General features: G+C 38.7%; 1 protein-coding gene across 2 annotated transcripts in view; it reads right to left on the bottom strand.

Annotated features, from left to right (window-relative positions):
• PLCB1 (phospholipase C beta 1) overlaps positions 1-24,744 on the bottom strand; it is a 411,218-nt gene that overhangs the window by 118,172 nt on the left and 268,302 nt on the right. For both annotated transcript variants that reach the window (XM_009556561.2, XM_054062286.1), the window contains exon 10: positions 3,851-3,997. In XM_009556561.2, the coding sequence (XP_009554856.1) occupies positions 3,851-3,997 (147 nt within the window). The remainder of the gene's footprint in view (positions 1-3,850; positions 3,998-24,744) is intronic.

Genomic DNA, 24,744 nt, shown 5'->3' with positions numbered 1-24,744 from the left:
AAACTAAGCCCTTTCCTCAGTGTTACACAAGCTTTTATGATATTCTGAACGGGAACCATGAACAATAACGACAGCTGAAGGTAATAAAACGCCCCCAGAAACTGCTGATGGATGGAGGAGCTGCACAATAACCACTATTCTTCCTTTTAACCCGTTAGCCCGTAAGCTAAGATAAACCATGACCCCAGTGCCAGGAAGAACATCATTTATCTGTCTTAGATTGCTGGACAGGACTAGCTGTGTCTGCTGGTGGAAGAACAGCTAGAACTCCTCCTAGCTCAACTTCTCTCTCCTGCAAGATCTTCTGGTGCACTCCTATCCTCTAGTCCATTGGGAAGGATGTGGTGGGGCTGGAAGAGAGTAAAGCCTTGGATTTTGGCACCTGAACAACTGAGCTCATTGCAGCTTGAGAAGCATGAAATAGACAGCAAAAAACCTGTTCTTGGTGGTTACAATAATGATCAGAGCAGTCATTGTCCAGCTTTCCTTCCCCTTCCATACTCTGCTGCCATCTCGGAAACTGTGAAGATACTGCCTTGGAGCCTTTGAAGGTGAAGAAGGCTTCAAGGTAGTATTGAATGCAGATTATAAGCAGCAACAATTAGGACTGAGGAACTGCTGAGATCAGAAAAGCTGGATGATGGTAGAGGAGAGGCCATAGCAGCAATAAAGAAGAAGAGAATATGCACCTAATGAGACATTTTTCTAGAAAGAACTGAAAGTACTGGCCTGTGAGCAAGGAAGCAGGTGCTGAGGGCGAGTGGTATCCCCCACTGGCTGTATGTGCTAAAATGATACCTCTGCAACCTACTGCTGCTATTATTTTTCCTTTTAGCCAAAGACAAAACATAGAATCTCAGCTTTGCATTTTCATATTTTACATTTCACATGTATTACAGCAAGTTGCATAGCCATCAAAGTATGCAATGCTGATAATGATATGTAATCATTTGTCTTTGAGTTTGGGTGCTGCCGAGAAAAAGGCTGCAAAATCGCTCCTCACTGTGTCAACAGCAGCAACTTGAGGTGAGAATAGTGAGAAACTAGAAAAAATAACAGAGTTGCACATAAAGGGTTCAAAGGAGTAAACAAATAAATACGATACCAATGAGAAAAAAAATATGAAAGACAGTAGAAACAGTTTCCAGAAGATGACGTCTCTCTAAGCTAGGCTACGCTCACTGAAAATCACTTTTTTCTTCATGGATTTTTTTTTACCTCTGTTCTTAAAAATTACATTTCCCCAAGAAAAAGAAAGCAATAACAGTCCTAAATAAATAATCAGGACTTGATGTACTGCCAAGGGCTTCTACTAAAGGCTAGGAGAATGATCAGGGTAATTAAAAATAAATTCAGAGTATGCACATGTTTCTTTTTATGTTATAATGTTGTTTCTTTGTGCATGCTTTTTCTGAGTTTAAAAATCTAAGAAAGGGAGAGATAATTGGCGGGGCATTAAGCACAGTAATCATAAAGTAGATTGAGTGGTTTTCTTATTGTCCTAATAATTATTACATGTCCAGTTGCTATTTCACATCTCCATTGAGGGCAGAGGCGCTACCAAAGCTTCCCTTCTGAAGCCATGAGCACTTGAACAGAGCCTTAGAAATTTCCTCGGGAAAAAGAATAGTCTGCTACCATTAATTTTATTAATTTTACTAAGTCTTTGTTGGAAGAAAGCAAATGGCAATGTGATTGCTGTATCTGGTCTAGCCTCAAAGCAAAATCTAAGGCTGTCAGGCTTTGTAGTACGCAGATAAAAATCAAATCATTAATCCCATTGTCGGCCAGCTGCTACATATTTACTGAACATAAAGAACCCAGTAAAAGGGAAGAGCGTGTGTTTTGTGCCTATAAATGTGAAAATACACACTCTGAAATGGAATTTGAATGAGATTCAAACTTACTCTGCATTATCTCCCAAGTTTACTCTTATTTATTCCCCCCAATTTACTATGCCAGTAATATTATGCAAAATTAAGACAGAGGATCATACTTTCAAATGTAGTGTGCTGAAGTGCAGGCAAAGGAACTTATAAGGACAATCTGAAATGATCTGCAGACTTTCACATATAAGTCAATGAAAATTTGGAAAGTTTCAAGGTAAAATTTCTTTCTCCTAAAATAATTAAATATGTTAGGTCACTTGTGGGGCAGTTAAAAATTTAGAATAGATTGGATTAATCATGAATTATCATCCTTTATTCTTTTCTCTTCTGTGTTTCTAGACCTTTAGAACATGACACTGTCCTGATCAGCCCTGATAAAAATCTGTGGTATGGTACTGGCTATAAATTCATGCTGGTAGAGGGGAAAGCAGTATTTTATCTCTTCAGACCAACTGTAAACTGCACCGTCTGTCCTCCCTGCAGGCCCATGCTTCCCTCATTTGTACAACAGCTTTACTGTATTTGCCACAAAATTTGTATAAAGCTGCAGCATTTGGCTTAAGTGGGTTCTAATCCTCACTGACAGAACAAAGTCCATACGGGAGGTAAGAGGCCTGCAAAATATCATAATTAAAAAATGCTTTTGCTTTGGAGATGTCTGCACTCTTCCAAAGAGCATAAATTTCTGCATATTGGAATCATAACTTAAAAGTCGCTTCACTGTTTTTCATTTCTTTTAATTCAGACAAAATAGCTGTCAAGCCAAATACTATATGACAAGTCTTAGCACAAACCACATTTTACAGCCAAAATATAAAACCTCTGAAAAATGGTGTCTAATGGAAACAATGACAGTTTATTCACTTTATGAAAGCACTAGAAGGTGCTGTAGAAAGTGCTACAATAAACAGAAGCCAGATGAAAATAACTACCACATGGTCTGTTTAAACTGGGCATCATCACTGCATGTTTGTTTATTCTTTGGCACACTGACATTCTGAAGAACCTGGTCAGTTAAGACAAGTCAGTTAATAACATTAAAAAGTTTGTGTTATCCGTGAACCACATTTTTAGCAAGCACTTCTTTATTTTTAACATAATGCTAAGTCATTATCAAACATGACAAGACAAGCAAGCATCAAATCAAACAGGAGAGAACTTTCTGTGCGCATCTGGATGTCAAAAACATTTGTTTCTATATAAACTAAACTCAAGTAGTAAATCTACAATTACTTCCTCATAAATTAACAGCATCTTAGACTAGAAAGTAAACACCAAAGTTGGCCTCCTAAACTGTCTTGTTTTTTTGTTTTTTTTTTTAAAATCTTAAAGCATTATTGATTTTGCTGTGCAAATAATACAGTTCAGACTCATTATTCTAATTGAAAGGAGCTTCTGGGTGCTCAGCCTTTTTAAAAACATGATAGCACCTAGAAATTTCAGCTCAGATATTAGATATAGTAAGAGAGCAGATTTCCACTCCTTGCAGATATGAAGGACTGTCAGAAAGCTATGTGCCATGTTGGGACCTCCTTAATCTCTGAATCAAAGCAAATTTCACGGAGCTCAACAAACTGTCAGATTCAATGTTTAGGGGCAAATTTATTATCTACACAGATGTTTCCCACATTCTACTTCACATACTTAATTGGCTATGCTTAGTTTGCATAAAAAACACATTGTTCCCTCTCCTCCCCAAATAAGATACCTTAATCTGGAATCCTATCTAAGATGAGGGAAACTTTCCAGGGACTTTGCTGGGCTTCAGACCAGACCATATCTCAACAAGACAACTGCTGTTCACCTGTTAATGAAAGCATTTTTGACGTGCATGTAGCAATTAGAACATCAGTAAGCTCCATCATCACTTACTGCTGATGCTTTTGGTGTGTTTTATGTTATCACTGCAAATTGCTATGATTTTTTGTAAGGTAAGACATCAGATGTCTCCAACACTGTACCTGTGAGGTAGGTGTTGTGTGAGGAATTGATGAAATAGTGTGACAGTGGTTGAGACATGTCTTCATTTAAATCCAGTTTCTCAGGTGGAACAACGCCATTCTCTTCTCCACTCAGATATCGCATAAATCCATCCACTGATATCTGTCCTGAAAGAAATACAGATCCAGGGAAAGCACCAATTAATTTCAAGTACAGATTTTGCAACATACATATGCTATGTTCAATATACACTTACACAATAGTGTGTGTGAAACAATCGTCAGTCTAGCCTTTGTCTAGTTATGGATTTTTTTTTTTTTTTGTTACTATTACCTCATTTTCAGCCATATAAGTTACAGGTAATACACATCCCGTTACCTGTACCAAAGATAAATCATTTCCTAATCGGTGTCTACAGATAATCAAAGGAACAGGGGAATCAGAGTTATAGAGGGCTATAAGAACAGAGAAAATAAATCATAGCCTATCAAAGAAAGGGGTCTTCTGGGGACAAAAGAAAGCATGCTTTCCAGAGCAAATCAAGAAACTAGCAAACAGAGAGCCATGCAAAGAAACAGGTAACTTTGACTTCTTTTGATTATAATTCAGTATGTGTATATGAATGCAGCCAAACTGCAAAGCAAAGCAAACTAAATGTACCACTTTTCAAGGGGGAACTAAGCTTTGCTTATAATTTTTATATTTATCTTCCAAAGCATATCTCACTGGAGTGCCACATAAATGATCATTTCATATGCTGCTGGCAAATTAGAAAGCTGAGTCCTATCCTCAGCTTAAATATCATCATTGATCTCAGTGGAGCTGTGCTTATTACCTCAGGATAAATTCCTCTGTCAAGCTTTCTGCATAAAGTTGATTCTAGGGTTAGCGTTGATTTGTGCACTTAGATTAACAAAAAATAAAACCCCAGCAGTCTACATTTGAAGATTAATGCTTAACTGAAAGAATTTGAGATACTTTTCTTTGCCTGGTATGTTTGTTATTGTGTACAGATTTCATCTGTAGATTTACTCAACCACTTAGCTTTAATTAATTGAGCTACTGCCTACAGTAAAACAGATCTTCTGTATTGCTTAAGAACCTTGAAGCAGCTAACAATGCCTTAGCAATGAGAATCTCCCACCTGTCTTCCCCAACCCAAAATATTCCGCACAGTATCTATCTTGAAAAAAAACTTTATCAAATGACTATGGCATTGAAAAATGGAAGAATTCAGCTCTACAACCCCTTTTTATCCTAAACCATATAAACCTACACATATTTTTCTAGTATATAAAACAGTTATGAGTAACCCTGCAACATTTTTGTAAAGCTTGTAACCACATGATGCAAATATAGTATGTAAAGAATTTACTTAAAATCTGTGCTTGGACCCTGAGAATTGGCTTTTCATCAAAGAGGAAAACATGTAACAGTCTTAAGTTCAGATGCCTCATTTTCATAAAAATCCAAGATAGTGGCACTAAATGAACCTATTCATGTGACAAGAAATGTAGTGACAATACAGAGCAATGCAATTATCGTTCATTCTTATGACAACAATTGTATGATGGTTGGAAGGAAAACATCAAGCCCATCCACTATTTTAAGACTGTAATCTGCGTGCAATCTTGTCAGGCTCCACAGCTGCTTTGTTAGAGAGCAATTAATCATCCATAGACAGGAGACTATGTACTTTTCACAAGAAAGACTATAAGATAGAGAAAAGCAGGAAAAAAACCACCATTGAGGTTTTTCATGAAACTAAAGATTCACAAACTACCTATCTGCTGCACAAATCTACCAGAGAGACATTATGAATATAAACAGTATCAGGCACTATCACAGGGTTAGCTTGAACCAAAACTACCTGAAAGGAAGTTGTAGAGAGGAGGGAGCTGGCCTCTTCTCCCAAGTGACAGGTGATAGGACAAGGGGGAATGGCCTCGAGCTCTGTGAGGGGAGTTTCAGACTGGATATCAGAAAAAAATTTTTCACAGAAAGGGTCATCGGGCACTGGCAGAGGCTGCCCAGGGAGGTGGTTGAGTGACCATCCCTGGAGGTATTTAAAAGATGGGTAGATGAGGTGCTAAGGGACATGGTTTAGTGGCAGATGGGAATGGTTGGACTCGATGATCCAAGAGGGAGGTTTTTTCCAACGTAGTGATTCTATGATTCTACAAAAATCCACTTAAGAGAACACTCTGTACCAAGTCCACTGGGATATAGATATGGTCTGTGGTGTCCATTCACATCACACAAGCAATATCATACAGGAAAAAAGGGTTAAGATCTGAATGGGACAGCTGCTACACGAGCCATGTCACGTTATAGTGATTTGCAGCTTCCGATGTCTGAGACAACTCAGCCAGAGCCATCTTCAGCACCTCCATGTCATTTTGAATGACCTCCTTTCAGTCAGACCGGGAGGTTTAAAGTCACTTTGTTATTCCTGCTCCAGGATAAAAGGAAATACAGTAGTTTTCACGCACGCAACTCTTCTAAGAACTGTGGCACCATAATTACGCAGCATTCAGAAAGAAAGGCTTCCTTGTTATTATGAACATACTCACGTTGATTCATATAAACATAGTATTCAAGCATCTCAAAGTGATGTCTGTGTTTAATACCCAGACCGTACCTGAAATTCTACTTTAACATATCTCTTAGCTATCACACACTGAATTCTAACTTTCTCTAAGTAAATTTATTTTAATCTGTAGCATATGCCTGAAAAACAAGGCCCTTGCAGTTTTTCTTTGTTTTTCAGACGGAGACCTGAGGCTGAGGATAAACTAACCAAATGGACAATACCCCATGGAAAACCTATGGGTGAAGTGAAGCCCAGGCCTGCATTGCCTTCCTTCTCTCTATTTTGTGGTTCATCCTGCTTCTTCGCTCCCTTCTGCAATGAAGTAAGACAAAATCTGCAGAGTAGCGCTTCTGCGTATCGCCACTGGTATTAACTTAAATCACAGCAAGTATTATTCACATGTTTAACTACACAGTTTCTGAGTTACACAGTTATCTGAGCTTATGGCTATAGAATGCTATTTTCCCCATCACAATTAAGCAGTAAGCATTTCAGAAAGTGAAGGAATTTACAAGTTCAATTACAGCTGATACTGCACCAGTGAGAGTTTGACTGTGAAACTGAGACTGTAGATGTCAAAAGGGAGTTTGCATCTTGGATATTAAAGAGTAGATTGTTTGCGACCAACATCAATGACATTCTGAGGCCAACTGCAGTGAGGATGATCCTCAATGGACGGTCATCTAAAATGAAATTACTTCAATTTCTTGGTAAGATTTATTCTCTGTTTTCTTAAGCACATTACAAATTTACCAGCAAGATTGCCAAGAAAAAATAATTTGCCATCAGTTTTTTCCATTACAGCTGTCACCTTTTATCTTCAGATATATATTAGGAAGATTTAATGATATGATTAGATATAAAAAGTTAGAGGGATAGAAACACACCAAGCAAAATGAGACAGATTAACATTTTTTCTTTTTTTCCCCTCACATATAATTGCTTTAAAATCATCTGAACACAAAATCTTTGATGAAACTTTCAAAATAGCCTGTGTGCTTTATATACTTGGAATAGTGGATTTAACTGGCTTGTCTCTTTCACTGACCACTCCCGTGTTAAATTTGATTTGATGTCACTTACTAGGACAGAGGCAGACCCAAAGCTCACTAGTGTTTGTTGAAATGCTACGATCGCCTTCGATAACATTTGGTTCAAAACCTTACCAAATAATCTTAAGTGCAATGCAAAGAAAGACGAGACCCCAGACAACTCTTTTATGTATGTTGGCCAAGCTGGATCACAAAGAGCAAACACAGAGAAGTTGTATCAACAGCTATAGCACTCAGTGAAGATATTTCCTCTGAGGATTGTGGAGTTTACCAGCACAAAAAATATTTTATTTCCTCTCAAATATCTCTTCTCTAATTTAGCTGATTAATTAGAATTTCCCTATGGGTTCACTCAGTACTGCTTTATTACAGCACTTAAACAGCACAAACGTAAAAATGCCTACTTTCGCCTTTGGTGTCTGGCATATTTAAATGTCCAACACATAACTTTTTCCCACAAAGCCACTGGAACGCCTTCTACTACACAGGGCAATCCCTGCCCCAGTCCTGCAGCTCCTACTCTTCCCTCAGGCTGCTCCTCACAGTTGTCCCTGCACTGACAGTCAGTTCAAGATAAACCCAAATTTAGGATATAATCAATTGTTCCATTTTCAACTTAATGCAAATCCACTTCTACTTGCAGGATGACAGCTGTCTCATCACACTTTGCCAAGAAGTGACTGCATAATGTGCCACAGCTGGATGACTTGCAAAGTCATCAAAACTACCCAGTTCTAACACAGAATGGAAGATGCTCATATGCTGTGTTTGATGATTAAACATGGGTATTTCTTATTCCTTTGGATTGAAGAAATTTGGAATGACTGTTAGCTGCAGGACATCTAATTGCCAAAGCACAGGTAAGCAACTGGCTAAAGTTTTGCACAGAGCAAGTAAGTAACAGATTGATTTTAATATTTTAATTGTGCAATGGAACACATTGCACAATAAAAAAAAAATTGCACTGTAAAATAAAAGAGGAAGTATTGAGGAGAAATATGAAAGCATCTACTGTATTCTTAATCACAGACAGACCTAATACCGCAAAATTATAAATGTCTACCTGAATACTTGCCTATAAATAATAAATTATGTATTTTATATGCATATTATATACGTAATTCTCAAAACATATCTGAATTAAAAACTTGCAAGAGCTAGAGGCACTGGAAAGTCTGTAAATGCCTTCACATTTCTCTGTCCAAACTTACAAATCTACACGACTTCCAAAATCCATTCTCCAAGTGGGAAGGAAGCTTCTAAAAGAAAGGGACCTTGACTCCTCCACATCTTTTGAACACTTTACACATTACCTTCTAGGCACACGGCAAAGCACCCTTGCAGTCAGGACTCCCTGCTTGCCCACACAAACTGTTATTCACACTACGAAGTTCCCAAGACAAATCTAGCCCAAACTCATAAAGCTATGCCAAACAGGTTCCATTTTTATCCTTGTGTTGCTTTTATGAACTGTGGATTTAAGCTTTGAGTGCACTTTAGATGCATACACCCACGGTCCTTTTGCAGAGTGCCTGCAATCTTCTTCTCCCCTTTTAACGTGGAAGCTGAACTTCATCTGCCAGTTGCTTGGCAGGGAGTTTGTCAGCAACTGTCCTACCTGCTGCCTCCAAATATCACCCTTTATTGCAGAAAGGAAGAGGAAGTCCATATAGGGGACTCCATAAATGTCCCCAGTGTTCAGTGTTTCACCTGCAGCAAAGCGTGAAGCAGCCTGTAAGCAAAACATTCCACAAGACACCTCAAACAGCTGCTCCATAAAACCTGCTTGGGGGTGAAATTCATGCAGAGATCAAAGAACCACCACTAGATTAAGAGTCTAGTGAAGTCAACCAAATCTGATACTTTTTTCACTAAAATTTGGTAGGAAGAAGAAATAATGTCCTACTAAAAGAGTAGTATATTTAGTAGACATGCTTAGAGATTCCACTGAATTTGCCAAGCTGCGATTAGCTTCATTACGTGAAACCTGTTAAGTGTTTATGCAGCTGGCTCCAACTGATTGTTCCAAAATGGTTACAAGGGAGCAAAAAAAAAATAAAATAAATGAAGTGGCAAGCTCTGAGTATTTCACAGTATTTCCTTATTAGCTTTACGTAGTTTTAGTCCCAGTCAGCAACTAGAAGCATGCATCCTAATGGGATGGGGAGAAGAATCAAGAAAAAAGGAAATCTCGTGGGTCAAGATAAAGACCATTCGATAGGACAACAAAAGAAGTGAGAATAAGGATGATGATGATAATTACAAAAATAATAATAGACTATACAAAACAAATGATGCGCAATGAATTGCTCACATCCTGATGGCCAATACCCAACCTGTCCCTGAACAGCAATCCCTGAGAAGTGATCCCTGGTTGTCGGCCAATTTCCCATTTATATACTGAGCATGACATTACACGTTACCAATTATCTGTTTGGCCAGTTTGGGTTAGCTGCCTGCCTAAGCTCTTCCCAGCTTCTTGTGCATCTGTACACTTGCAAAACAAGAAAAAGCCCTTAATTTCTTAGCAGCAACTAAAAACATCAGTGTATTACCAACATTCTTCTCATCCTAACTCTAAATCACAGCAGATACTGGGAAGAAAATTAACAGCTGAAACCAGAGCATAGCTACAGCTACATGATTTCACATCTTTAAAGGTCTATTACAGTGGATCAAAGAAATAAATGTTCTTGGAGGGCAGTTTAAAGAAAAACACATAAAAATGTAAGTTTTACTCCACTCAAAAGAAGCAGGGCTACTTCGTAGTCCACATTTGTCAGCTCTAACAGACAACAGAAGTCACTTCTGTTTTCCCAAACTCTTCTCTGTGAAGCTGTCTTCAGGCAAGCGTCATACTGCCAGCAAAAGACCTATTGAAAATACGCAAAATCTACAGGGGTAATGAAGTGAATCCTCTCTTCTGTGGTTTTTAGGTGTTGTCAACGTTCATCAATTAAAATGTTTTCTTATGCGGTTTATGAGTTCTGGAATTTCCCCAGTCCTTGGAGATGGGAGCTTGCAAATTTGCCGTGAAGCAGCAACTCCAGCCAGTCAGTTGAACTGGCTGATAGGACAAGACAGTACTTTGTGAATATACATTTCAGCAGCATCTCTATTTGAAGACTTACTGTGTTATCACAAGGCTTTTCATAATCCTCTTTAACCAGATCTAGATAACCTAGCACATGATCCTCATCAGGACCTGTGACAGTCCTTGTGCAGGACCAGGGCATTTTGCATTTACCAATGCAAGTGCAGATATAGATAACGGCCTTGAGTAAAACTGTTCTCATTGACCTTCCAGGGCTGGCAAAAGCAAAGGCTGCTTTTGACACAACAACCCTTCTCCTGCTGCTTAATGAAACTCGGGTAACATAAAAAGTTCCAGCTTTCCCAACCCCTCCACCATGCCAGCATGACCAGCACATTGTTCTAAATGTGGGAATGCTCATCAGTCCCTGGGAGCTTGCCAGCTCATCAACTTGAGGATGTTAACAAACCCTTGCTCACTCAACACCTGCAGCACAGTGCCAAGCACAAGATAAGATACGCGAGGGTTCAAAGTAGGGCTGAGCTTCTGAAGGAGGCTTCTTCACCAGGTCAGTGCCTTCTGCAGAGGGCCAGGATAAAGGTCAAAACCCCAGCAGTGTAGTAGCCTGGAGGAAATACAAAAGTACAGCTAATGCTGCAAACCTCTCAACCCAACTCCTTGATCTAAAAACTTCATTCCCCTTATTTCAGCAGATAAGCTGGATGCACAGCTACTCGATTTTTCCCCAGGTCTGCCTAGCCTTTCCCCAGGAGCCTTTCAGTCATGTGGGCAAAGTCTTGGCACAGAGTAAGACACAAAACTAGACAGGCACAACCAACAGCAGAAAAGACCACTTATCTGCACGCTTTTCCTTGTACTTCAATCTTGAAACTTTAGCATCAGCCTTTGCTTGTCCCTTAAAATTTGTGGATGTTTTGTAAGATAATTTAAACGTGCATTTGCTTATAAGCAGTCTACAGGTTTGGCTGCATGGACATGACACATTCTTTCCATGTATTTGCAAACTTTAATTTGTTTACACTCATGCTGTTATCCACTCAGTTATAACATAACTGAAAGGCGCAATTGTGCCAAGAGATGTATTAAAGTAAAAAAAAATTAAAAAAAAACAAACAAAAAATAACCAAAAAAGGAAAAGAGACAATTAATTGGCACCTGGCATCTCCCAGACAGCAACACAGAATTACATTAGTATTTTGTCTGACAGAAAAATCAGGTCTATTCCAATGCAATCTGTAGCATTAATCACATTCACTGTAATCCCATACAACTGAGCAGTCCTCTCAATGACAAGTAAACTAGATATTTTATAATCCTCTGAAAGATCTGTACAACATGCCCCATTGGGAATTCTATTTCACAAATCAGCACTACAATTTACAGCTCATTAGGTATTAACATTTTTATGCATGGTGTAGAGTAGGATGCATATACCCCCAGAGTGCCCCTTGACACTGGGTACATATTAGCTGCCCTATGCTTTTGTTGTGGTTTGAGCAAACTAGAGTCAGTTTTGTGACTAACTCGGTAAGTAACTTCATTCTCTGAAAACTAACTGTGTGTTTTTGAGACAGTGTTCTTCTGTAAAAGTGATAACACAGGGCATTGGTATGCTAAAAGGCCAATGCTTATACTTAACCAAGGCCATCCTCCAGCTGGCAGAAGGGGGCTGCACCTACCAGGATGGGGAAATAGGGCCAATGACCCTAAACTGACCAACAGAGTATTTCATCCCACGTAAGTCATACTCGGTATAAACCTGAGAGATCATGGAGGTCTCACTCTCTTCTGCAACGGCCAACTTCTAGTGAGGACCTTGTCTATCTGGTTGCTCCTGATTCCAGAGTCGTGTGTTCCTGAATCCAGTTCCTGAGTCCAGCTCCCTCTTAGCTGTGGACCCACTCCCTCTGTGTCTGGTCTACAGTATTTGTGGTGATGTATAGTCATCAAGGGGTGGGATGGGGGCACAATTTCACATATTATTATTACTATTACTATTACCATTTCATTAAATCTGTAGTTTTAGTTTCCAACCTGCAAGTCTTTTCCCTTTCCCCTTTCCCTGTAGGCTGGGGAGGAAGGAATTTTGGAAGCTCAGCTGCATGGTTTTAGCTGCTGAAATTTAGCCAGGTGGGGTTAAACCATGACAGCTTTCCAGCTTCGTGAGCCAGCAGAGAAGTTCACAAGGACAAATTTACATAAAATTCACCCTGTGTGGGACATGATGTGCCAGAACCACTCCGATAACACTTGCAGCATTTGCATCTAAATGATTCTGGAAGTGATGCTGAAACCTGTTTGGCGTTCCAGACGTGAGCTATTACTATATTGCTATGGTGTAACTGTAATTTCTGTCTGTGTTCAGTTCTATAAACTAGGGCAGGACAAGACTGCATTGTCCAGGCAACATCCTCTTAATAGCAAGGTCATCACAAGGAGAGAATATGGTACAAGGTCAGCCCAAGCTGAAAATGCCACAACCCCGCAATTGTGTTACTGGACTTCACCCCATGAAGGTCAGTGCTGCTTTATATCAGAAAGAAAAACACTAGGGACAGAAAAGCTGTCAGCAAGTCCTCCATTTATCAATTTTCTCAATGATCAGCAATGGAAAAAAATTATACTAGTCAGACAGTTTTATCAAATTAATAAGTAAGCAGAGGAAGGACAATACATCTGAATCGCTGTACCTGAATATTAGTGAAGCATTTAATAGAGTTTCTACATTCACATCTTTTTCTTATTGGAAAAACTAATCTGGAGAAATCACAGATAGAAATAAACAGAGGTCAGACTAGATGATCAGAGTTTCTTTGAAATTGCAAGAAAAAAATGCATGAAGGATGTTCAGACGCTGCCACACTGATCAGCAGTAGGTCTGGTTTCATACAGTCTTTAATAAAAGCAGAATCAACAACAGAAGGTTTAAAGAACAGAGAGTTCTCTGGGAGCCATTCTCAAAACAAGATAGTAAAGCTGTAACGACCCAGGTAAATGAGACAGAAATGAAAACACACAACTAATAATTCAAGCTAAGCAGCTAATCATTCAAGCAAAGAAATATCCGAAATACAGAGCTGATTTGGGAAGAAGATGCTTAGAAATCCACCATCCTGAAAAGCAAGGAGATGCAGAGAAATATATCAACATATGCATCCATAACTAAACCTAACCACAAAGGCAATCCAACACATTTAATGGACATAAATTACGCTCAACTACTGACAGCACCAAGGATCTTAGTAAGACCACTGACACTGCACCCAGTCTCATAACTCTTAGTTTATGACTACTTCGTATCAGAAACATGTCTGTATAGAAAAGATCATTTAGAGAAGTGCTATGAATAACAACACATCACAATAGATGACAAAACAAGAAAGATCAAATAAACAATAAAAAAAGCAAAAGCGGCAATAATATAATGATCAACAAGTGCTTTAAGTGTAATAATAATAAGAGCCACAATGGCAGAACTAAGTAATGAGATCTGAATAAGCAACGGAAAACTTGTGGTGTTTGAAAATGCCTAGAAGTGCTACAACTAATTGCACTAGGAAAGAGTCTTGCAGTGGATTTGTTGGTTGTCTCATTGCTTAAATCCTTTAAAATCAAACTAGGAGAATATTCTATTGTTTTCAATCTCTTTTCAGATTTCTAAACTTAGAGAAAAACATAAAGGATCTAATTCTAGCCTCAGATGTACTTGCTCAACTACTTTGTGTAATCAGACAGTTACCTGGCCACAGACCAAAACAAGTTTTGGCAACATGTTTGTGAAAGAGAAACAGAAAACTTAGTAAGAAACTAAGAGCAAGATTCATTGTTCTACCCTTGAATGTGCGTATTGTAATAGGACACAGGGAAATTGAATATAAATAAACAGAGAATAGTAACCCCTATTCAATATCCAAAATAAACGCTTGCTGAATGACAAGCAGACAAGAGGGAAAACACGGAGAGGTAAACATATTGTGCTTAAGAAGCGTACCTAAAAGAGCTTGCTCAGTATCAGTTAATCCATGCGAAAATATCACATGTCCCAGGACTGAGATGCAGTGTATTTTGCAGAGCAAGGATCTTCAACTAAGTAAAGCAGAACTCGGTATGTTTGAATCAGAAATGCCTGTCATTCTAATGAAGCCATCCTATCCATTATCTGTACAAGTGCACAGAGAAAACAAACACTGGATACAAGTTTTTTTTTTGTTTTTGCAAGAAAATGTTTGCAAATGGAAAAGCACTTTTCTGAATGGTTTTAGAAGAGGTACTGCAGCTCAAGACAGTTCACTTAGGGAGGAAGTATTTCCTATAAGTTTCCAGGCAAGCCATGCCAAATAGCAAAACTCATATTTCTATGATAAAGAGCATTTTCAATCGGAAACAAATCTTCAAAAGCATTCCAAGGACACTGCCATCTCAAAAACGAAAGAAAGATGGAGTGTCACCTGAGAAGAAACGAAAGTTTCCAAACCTCACTTGTGTCTGTTGGCATGACCCATCCATTTTAATGAGATCTTAAAGTCACTGTGCAATATAGACCATGCTGTTTATTTATTTTATTAGAAGTCACAGGATTTCTTTAGCCTTTTTCAAACACCCAAGAAAGAAGGGCTCTAACCACCATGGGGTACAGCCTATGAAATTTATATATTTTTCTCTAGTAGTGCTAGAAAACAGTAAAACACACACACACATAGGTGAGAAGATTTTAGAGACTCATTGTTTTCTCTTCCTCAAAATTCAAACGTGGGAAACACTTTTATTTTAATGGATATTGATCTTCTAAATATCCACAGCACCTTCAAAAACATCTGCTGTAACAAAGCATAGCCACAGCTCAGAGATTCTGGTAAGCAAAGGTGTTGCATTAACAAGCACAATTCTTGGAACCTGTTATACTACAAAACAGTACTCTACTAATACCAAATAGTGTGTATATATACATATATAGCATATTCTTGTGATGGCTAATGAGCATCCAGTATCTTGAATCAAGCACATCTATGTTACAGTTCACATTTAGCCAGACCCTGTATGTAGTACCAAGCAGTTTCTTATAAGTTATCATCCTCTCTTTTCTGTCACATATAGCTCTTTCTTAGACAAAACCAGTTTCCAAATCATTAGCAGGCACATATATATGTGCATATGTGAGTATTCAACAATTTGTAAGGAGTTGGGGAACATCCTACTCTGGTGTAGATAAGCAAGCTATCTCTCCTAAGCCTCAAGACTGATGCAGAGTGATCAGCATCAGCTCCAAGTAGGACTGTGAAGAAATGTTACATCTAAAGTTAGTTAGAGAATCACATGAGAGTGCAGCTTATTCCTTGGCAGGCATTTAGTTTTCTGTTTTTTTATTTCCTGCACAAATTCAATTTTGCTTAAAAATGCTGGCCTGATTTCTGTAGCCTTTACATTAGCAAGCCTAGCTACTATCTTCCAGGTTCTCATCCAAGAGCAATGTCTTGGATATTAAAAACCGCAATGAATCTACATCTTGGTGATTTCAGCTGACATTGCAAGATAATGCAGAGCAACACAGCAAGGTAAAAGATGTTCTTGCAGTGTCAAGAAACTCTGTCCTTGAGACTCACTTTCCCACCATAACTACTGTCTACATGTCAGCGAACCTGCTGCTCCAGACCTGGAGCATCATCCAAGTCAAGGAGGTACTAAGGACCCTAGCACCTGGGCAAGTCTCACTCATTATGGCTTTAAATCGGAAGGGGGAAGATTTAGATTACCCACTAGGAAGAAATTCTTAACGATGAGGGTGGTGAGACACTGGAACAGGTTGCCCACGGAAGTTGTGGCTACCCTATCCCTGGAGGTGTTCAAGGCCAGGTTGGATGAGGCGTTGGGCAGCCTGATCTAGTGGGAGGTGTCCCTACCCATAGCAGGGTGAGGTGGAACTGGATGATCTTTAAGGCCCCTTCCAAGCCAAACCATCCTATGACTCTATGATTACATCGGGACAAATTAAGCAAACGCAAACACAGCGAGCTACACCCAAGGGTCCTAACAGACATCTTAAGCTTGTTATTTCTGAACACTTTAGCCTCAACTACAACAACCTGCTGGGAACAGCGTTGATAATACAGGGATGTTTTTGTTATTGCTTAACAGTGCTCACACAGAGTCAAGGCCTTTTCTCCTTCTCACACCGCCCCAACAGTGGCTGAGTGTGCACAAAGAGTTGGGAGGGGCACAGCTGGGACAGCTGACCCTAACTGACCAAAGGGATATTCCTCACAATAGGATGCCCTGCTCAGCAATAAAAAGCTGGAAGAAGAAGGAGGAAGTGGGGACATTCAGAGTGATAGCATTTTTCTTCCCAAGTAACTGTTACATGTGATGGAGCCCTGCTCTCCTGGAGACAGCTGAACACCTGTTGGCTGACAGGAAGCAATGAATGAACCCCTGTTTTGCTTCACTTGCATACATAGCTTTTGCTCTACTTATTAAACTGCCTTTATCTCAGAATAGACCCATGAATTATCTCAGTTTTGCCTTTCTCGGGAGAATGACAGAGTGGTTGTGTGATGCTTAGCTGCCAGCTGGGGTTAAACCATGACATTTCCCACACCTCTGAAAAACACACTCTGTAGGATACCTCAGAGTGACCCTGGGAGATGTAGTAATGTTAAATATTGACTTACTTCTAATTGCTAAGTTGCATTAGAAGATATGTAAAAAGATTTGGTTTTTTTCCTCTTAAGCAATACTTAGCTACACAAGTTATTAGTGCACTTGCCAAAAAGACTATTCTGCTGTATAATGGGATGATTTCAGAGTCCAAAGCGTGCATGCTAAAGGTGGGAAAAAGCCTAGGAAAAGCCTTCATCACGGCTAATATTTTTACTTTCAGAAAATCCTCAATCTGAAGAAGAGATTCATGTTAAAGTGAAAAAGGATAAAGGCATGGCTCTGCAAAGACTGTTTAAAGAAACTAAAAAGAAGAGACTTCAGTCCCTTTAAAGGACATTCCTTGTCTGTTCTTTAAACATGATCTGCAGCAGCAGGCACTGCATTTGACAATTCCTTTTATATACAAATCAAGCTCTATCTTAATAACAGTTGCTTTTTTTTTTTTGTCCTCTTTACTACCTCTGGCAGGCTGTGCCAGAACCATGTTGTTAGGAAACTTCTCTTTATTTCCAACCTAAATTTATTCAAAGGCCACTTGAAACCTCTGTGTTCTTCTGCCAACATTGTCCTTTAGCTTGCCACTTCTTTCAGCCTCCCCAGCATTTAACCCTGATATATTTATAGGCAACAGTCATATTCCAGCTAAAGGATACTGTTAGAGAGGATGATTACATCTGACATTATAAGTGGAACTTCCTCATATAGCCGCTGTATTATAGTAATGCACATACTCCAACTATGTTAATAGTCCCATTGCAACAGATGCTGTACATACTGAAAGACTCACAGATCCTTCCTAGCTCCTCAAGGCAGAGACTGACTGGTTATTTAGTCAGGCTCACCAAAGGATAAGGCAAAAACCAAAACAACACATGAAAGGGGATGGCCAAATGTCAATGAGCTTCTTTGTAGCAGAGCCAAGAAAACTGCACTTTCTGCCACCAGTTCAAGATGTCAGCCACTAGATCAGAGCAGTCTTCACTCCCTTTGTCTTCATGGGCCTTTGCAGCTGCAAAGCACTACATTTGCAGCAATCATAATGACGAGACAAACCCACAATGTTTATTCAAAGTTTATTTACATTTGTTTTGTGCAGCACTTGTGTCCATGCTGCTTTATGTTTTCAGAAGTAAACTTTATCTGATATTCATCTTCAAATAATAAACCCTCTTGGTAAAATTGAATACCTCCCCGTGTTCCATAAAAGAGGCAGTAGAAGAGCAATGAGTATGAAGAAGCTGTTTCACTTTTAAAGTACACTTTCTATTTATGGGTTCTGATAGTCCAAGGCTGATTCAAACACAATACAGGCAGGCAGCAACAGTAAAACATGTGTCCATAACCCTTGAAATGCAGTATTGATATAAGACTTTCTTCATTTTACCTCTGAACAAAAGCTCCAGCTGAAGGGAATGTCCTACATATATTCTACAACCTCTATCCGTGTTTGCTTTGTGGTCCTGTCACCCCAACTCTTTCATACATTTTCAATAATAGAACATAGGCTTTAAGTGTGCCTTTAGGGGAAGGTAAGCGCATGGTCCACCAGGTGGTTTATCAGGTTTCCAGGACATGAGTCAGAAGTTACTGTTATGGTCAGCTTCTGTATTAGTTAGTGCAGGTCTGGCCTGACCACTGAACTTACATTAACACGATTAGTTAATGCTCTGCAGATAAAAATTCTGCAATAGTTCTGCGCATCTTACATTCCGCACAGTTTTACTGATATCAGCTACCAGCCTCAAAATGCATTTCTGCAAAGCTTATTCTTCTTTCAAATTATCTGTATTATACACAGAAGATTAGGAAACTTGCCCTCCCTGGAACCTTAAGCATATTTTTGATAAATGCTCTCACCAATTCTAGCGCAAACAGCAAAATCTAACTCTATGCATGAGAACATGGGTCTTGGATCCAAGCCAGGTCCTGCACTTTTAAAATACAACCAAAGAATAAAAGGTAAAAACTTTTGCTTTTTACTAAGCCAAATACTACTGTGTCTTTGTTCACTGCAGCAAAATCCATTATTACTAGTCCACATTACTGTTAATTTTTATGTTATTGAGATGCTACAGTTAAGTTAGAAAGACAAAGCACATTACCCGTAAAGCAGATGCAAAAAACCCTCATAACTGAAGACTTTCCCTTCTAAAAGACTTACAGCATTTAGCCTTCTACTTGAGATGCAGCCTTTCAACCTACTACAAGATCTGAAATGAAATTTATAGCTTAACTAGTAACTAAAAATCAAGCAACTAAAAAGAAAATAAACTGCATAACAGAGACACATTCTGCAAATTCATTTTGACAAGCGTAGTTTCCATTAAGATATTTACAGGGATATATTATTCATACTAACATTTTTTCTTTTTTTAAATAATTTTAAAAAGGTTTTCTGGCAAGCTAAGTAACCTATCACTTGATGCCGACAGAAAGGGATAGGGTATGACTTTTGTGTGGCTTATATATTTTAAAAGAGTAATTAATTGTGACTGTGACCTATTGTTCTGTTATAATTTTAGAATGTGAAACAATGCTGAGAGCTCTTCTCTTGTACAACTGGAATGCTAGACAGCACTGAAAATCCCAAAGTCTATGGGTTTTTTTGTAAGGAGTCTTGATTTCCAGTGTTACAGTTAGGAGGCCATAGGATTTCAACCATTTTGTAACACTTCCTACAAAAGTTTCAGTGCCAGAAAACCGCACCATTTCACTGCATGGCTTATAAATCGGATTTTACGCTTCGAATATTATGAAGTTTGTCCTAAAAGTGTAGTCACAGTTGCACAGTACTTGTTTTTGCCACTAAAATCTGTTGCCTGGGAAATGACCCCCTCCTGCCATTGAAAGACTCCAATGTGTAATTATTCTTAAGGAGTTAGTAACAGGTGAATTTAATGTGGTGGGATGAAAATGTTCAAAATGTATTGATGTTTAAGGAAGGAAAACCACATTTATGCTGAAGTGAATAGTACCTGGAGTTAAGGCTGCCACGAGAAAAACACATGGTGTATAAAATTAAAGATATTCTAATCTAATGTTAATTGCTTTACTTATTACCTAAGAAAATCCTCGCACAACAACTACCAATTAATGTGCACTAGCAAAACAGAATTAATACCAGAATTCAAAGAGATTCAAGGAACCAGCTCCCCTACAACCCTTCTTAATGCATGACATACAGTACTTCCAAATAGCTGCAATTTAGAAAATCTGGAGATGGAACGAGTGTGAAGCTTAAGAGAAAAACTCTTTTCTTCTGTGCAGATCTAAAGGTTTGGCCCTTTAAAATTAAATAAGCAAAGACATTATTCAAATGAATGCATACTTAAAGGAGAAGATCTTTACATTATCTCAAAGAGGCCTTCTAGTAAGTACAATCTGGCATACAGGTCCTTTGGCCAGGGAAATCTGCAAAGCACTTACAGACTCTATTTTTAAAGCCTATACTACAGTCAAGACAAACTCTCTCAATAAAATAAACTCAAAATAATAACCTAATCCTTGTCTTGTTTCCACCAATGAGGATGGTGAAAGCGTATATTTTATTGCTATAGCACAATTCCACTTTTTCACGTCTCCTTTCCCTGGCCAGCCACAGTCTCATATTTTTCATTGCTAGTGTGGTACATGGGGATAGCTCTTCTTGCATGCTTAGAGTCTCAAGAGACATAGGGTGCTTCTACAGTCAAGACTGCTACTCAATGGTTTTCCAAAGACCTGCTGGTTTCAGAAGGAAAGATTTAAATAGATACAAGGGAATTTAAGCTCTGGGATTCTTTTGAGCTTGGAAACTTTTAAAAAATTAATTGCATCATCAAATCGGGAAGAACCAACACATTTTTGCAGAATTTGCACCAAATTTATATCGTAAATTTCACATAATTCTAGGAACTAGGACTATTGTTCCCAGGAGCTTGGACACTGCAAGCAGAGACACGTGAAACTCAGTGTTGATGTCCCATCTCCTCTCCATAATGTAACAAGATCCTGAACAACTTACTTTTATACAAGCCTTCTTAGAAATAAAAGCAAATAAGGAAATACCCCATCAACCACTTCACAACAGATTTATTAATACATCACATTATCAATCTGGTAACTTGAAAAGGAAATAAATTTTAGCATTTATGCCAGCCGCTCAAAGCAAATACTTTACAGCCTGAAAATACCAAACTACAAGATGCTATTTAACCACCCCTAGCAGACTCCTGGCATGGTTTTGCTGACAGTGAGAGACTGCTCAGCAGTACCAGGAACTTCCTTCTGCTTCCACCTGATAAGGAAACATGCTATACATAGCACATTAATCTCCTTCACTGTATGACACAAAGTTTTATTAATCACAACAGCTTGCTCCAATCACAATAAAATACTACTCCAGATGCTAACCTGTGTAGATGTCAAGCCTCTGTATTTGCTGATGTTGCAGAAGCCCAATCACATCCCAGCAACACAATACCTAAAAATTTGTTAGCAACAAGCAGGAACGCAAGCAGCCTTTTTACTAAAAATCGTGCAACCTAAGGCCCTTATCCAGTAAGCACATTGGTATTTGGTTTTACTAGATACCTAAAGAGTTATGTTGAAAAAGTTTAAAATATTGCATACAGTTCTTGTTTACCGTGTTCAAAATACTGTAATTTAGCTGCAAAAAGTACAAAAACAGGGCTAAAACTGCAACCAGAGGAGCAGAGAATTACAAGATGTCAAAAGCATTTAACTAGTGCTGTGAAAGCTAAGACAGTACAACCATTCTTCAGAAAATTCATTTCATTAGCTGTAAGAGAAGAGTCATTCAGATAAAGGAAAATATTGTTGTACAGTAGACATGCACACGTCATGAATACATTTAGAAGGGAAATTAGATAAGTGAAGGTCTAGAATTGTCCAAATGGGGCAGTGGGAGCAAGGTGTTGGCTGCTGTACAAGCACATGTAGTTGCTATTTTTTTATCTGGATTAAGTTTTCAAGGAAAAATTCTTACTTCTATTTAAAATAACTTTTTAATGCATACAATTCCATTTGCTAAAAAATCTCACTTCAGCAACACTGGGAAATAGGTAAGCATGGGAAATGACCTTCAACAGAGAACTCATATGATGTTCAAGGAAATGGAGCATAAGACATTTTATATAACTATCTTCCCTTCCCACAACACCTATAAAGTTAAATGTATGCTTAAGTGATGTGCTGCGTCAAGGCCACGACATTTTGCATGCTGCAAGCATGAAATCTTACTCCCACAGCATAAATGCTTTTACTCCTTGTGAACTGCAAGCATTCTGTTTAAGTTTGCATCATGATGCGTGCTACTGTGCACAGGAAATAACAGAAAAAACTACATATGTTTTGTCTAACTTTATGAAAGATGATTAGAAATGCAGGTCTTATAGAAAACCTGAAAAATAAGACCATTTACACTGAGTTTGCCTCAGGCTTTTGTAAAGTAATTTTCTCTGGCAGTTTAAACAAGGACTATGCAGGTGTTAAAGTTCTAATGAAACAGAAGAGCTTGGCTTATTTCATGAGGATGCTGAACACAAATACCTTTATTTCAGTGGGACACCTGAACATCAGCCAAAACCAGGACAACAGGACAATTGTTTAATAGAGAAATACAGAATGCCACAAACATGAAAGTGGATAGAGCTTCACCATTTATGTGTGTTTGTCCCTAACCTCTCTGCAATCTGATGCTATGATAATGAAATCAGATCATGAATGGAGCCGGTCAGGAAGGTAGGTTATGGAAACAAAACGATATACCTGTGTGCAGGTATGTGCATACAAACAAATAAAACACACCCCACCCATCAACTGCAAACGTTTGAACTTCAGAACAACATAAAGAATGTGATTTCACTACCATAAGGCTGTCAATTTGAATCACCTAATTCTTGCAAACATGCTTTTAAAGTCTTTACCACCACAAAGTACTTCAAATCAGTTATTACTCACAAGTAGCAGTTAATCACAACTTTTAAATTTCTTTATGGTATTTCTTCTGTTCTGGACCCATATCTGTGATTTACTTCAAAAGAGTAACTTCTCAATGCCAAGAAAGAACAAATACCTATAGTACATTGTCAGATCATCGGGCTTGCTGCCTGAACAAAACTCTGGAAAACTGCTCAAAAAGTCCAATTTAATTGCATTGCTCTGGTAGAACAGCAACAAAGTCATCTTTAGACCACCTGTAACTGTTTCCCATGCTGTTGTTCGTGATGCATTTCTCTCACATCACTACCTGTGCCTCAGGTGCCTTGTTATAGTACTCTCTTCCCTATGCTGCCCCATGTTTTTTGATGTATCTCATTAATTCTGAAGAGTTGGGATCAGGGCCATTCCAAACATCCTGCTCCCACCTCTACCTCTCCACTGACTTTGGCCGTGGCAAATAAGGGCACATGAGCAATGTCACCACAAGAAATTTAGCAGAATATCTGAGCAGCAAAGGTGGGAAGTTAAGGCCAAGTTCATGGGTGGATAACAGTGGACCACACCTAACTATGGTTTAAACATCTGCAAAAAAAAATAACATCTCTGCTCAGTGGCCCATGCGAGTATAGTTTCAATGGTAGGGAAAGTATCACTGAAGGGTGTCACTTTGGTCTGTCAGCCCTGTAATTCAGCCTATGAACACTCTTTTCTGATAGCAGAAAGCTTAAGTGACAATCCCTTTTACAAAACACTATATTAAAAGGTTAAATCATTATTTTGAATATGCACTTATATTCGGGTGACATTTTACAGACATGCAGCATTTGTTTGCAATTAATTTATGAGTGTAGGGCTGTGTGCACACCTACACTTCATTTAATATATAGCGAATTGCATTCCCAATTTGGAGCAGATGTATGGAAAATATTATGTCCCCATGTCATTCCTGATTAACTAGTTCCTGTAATTTTAAGGCAGTAAGCATTGGGGCCTGGTTGGCAGACTGGGCCAGTCACCACAGCTCAGGCTCTAGACAGGGTGCTATGTCAGAGGTGGTGTCCGTAGCATGGAGGTGACCTGCAAGTTCTGATAGTTTTGTCATAGTTTGCTGGACCTCAGTGCACAAGTTTAAAGAGAAAAAAACCCCACAAACACACACACAAAATTATCTCTCTGTGACCTACCTTTCCCTTCTGAAACTTAAGAATTTTCTGCGAGAACTGATTCTGTAAGAACAACATAAATCACACCCAAGAAGAGAGGTCGAAGAGCCTATTGAAGAGCCAGTGCCTGCACCAATACAAACTAGTGTAAGCTTAAATTAGTGTAAGCTGTAGGTCTCCCACAAATTCTACTCGGAGGGTGCTAGCAAACACCATCACAGCACCCTTGTTTCTAAGGTTTGTTTCATGCTTCCTCCTTATTGTTAGTCAGAAGGTGATTTCATTTTGACCTTGGTGTTCTCCTAGCATACCAGCAGACATCTCTCTAATAAATCCTTTATTTGGTTTATATGAAGTGCCAATATTTGGGTAATAACAATGATCTTTTAGGTACCAGGCCTTCCTGACGCTGATGTGATATAAGGTAAGCACAGAGCAATACTCTGATATTTGT

This window comes from Cuculus canorus, chromosome 3 (genome assembly GCF_017976375.1).
Source record: "Cuculus canorus isolate bCucCan1 chromosome 3, bCucCan1.pri, whole genome shotgun sequence".
In the NCBI taxonomy this organism is placed as follows: domain Eukaryota; kingdom Metazoa; phylum Chordata; class Aves; order Cuculiformes; family Cuculidae; genus Cuculus; species Cuculus canorus.
This window is presented reverse-complemented; position numbering and strand designations above follow the sequence as displayed.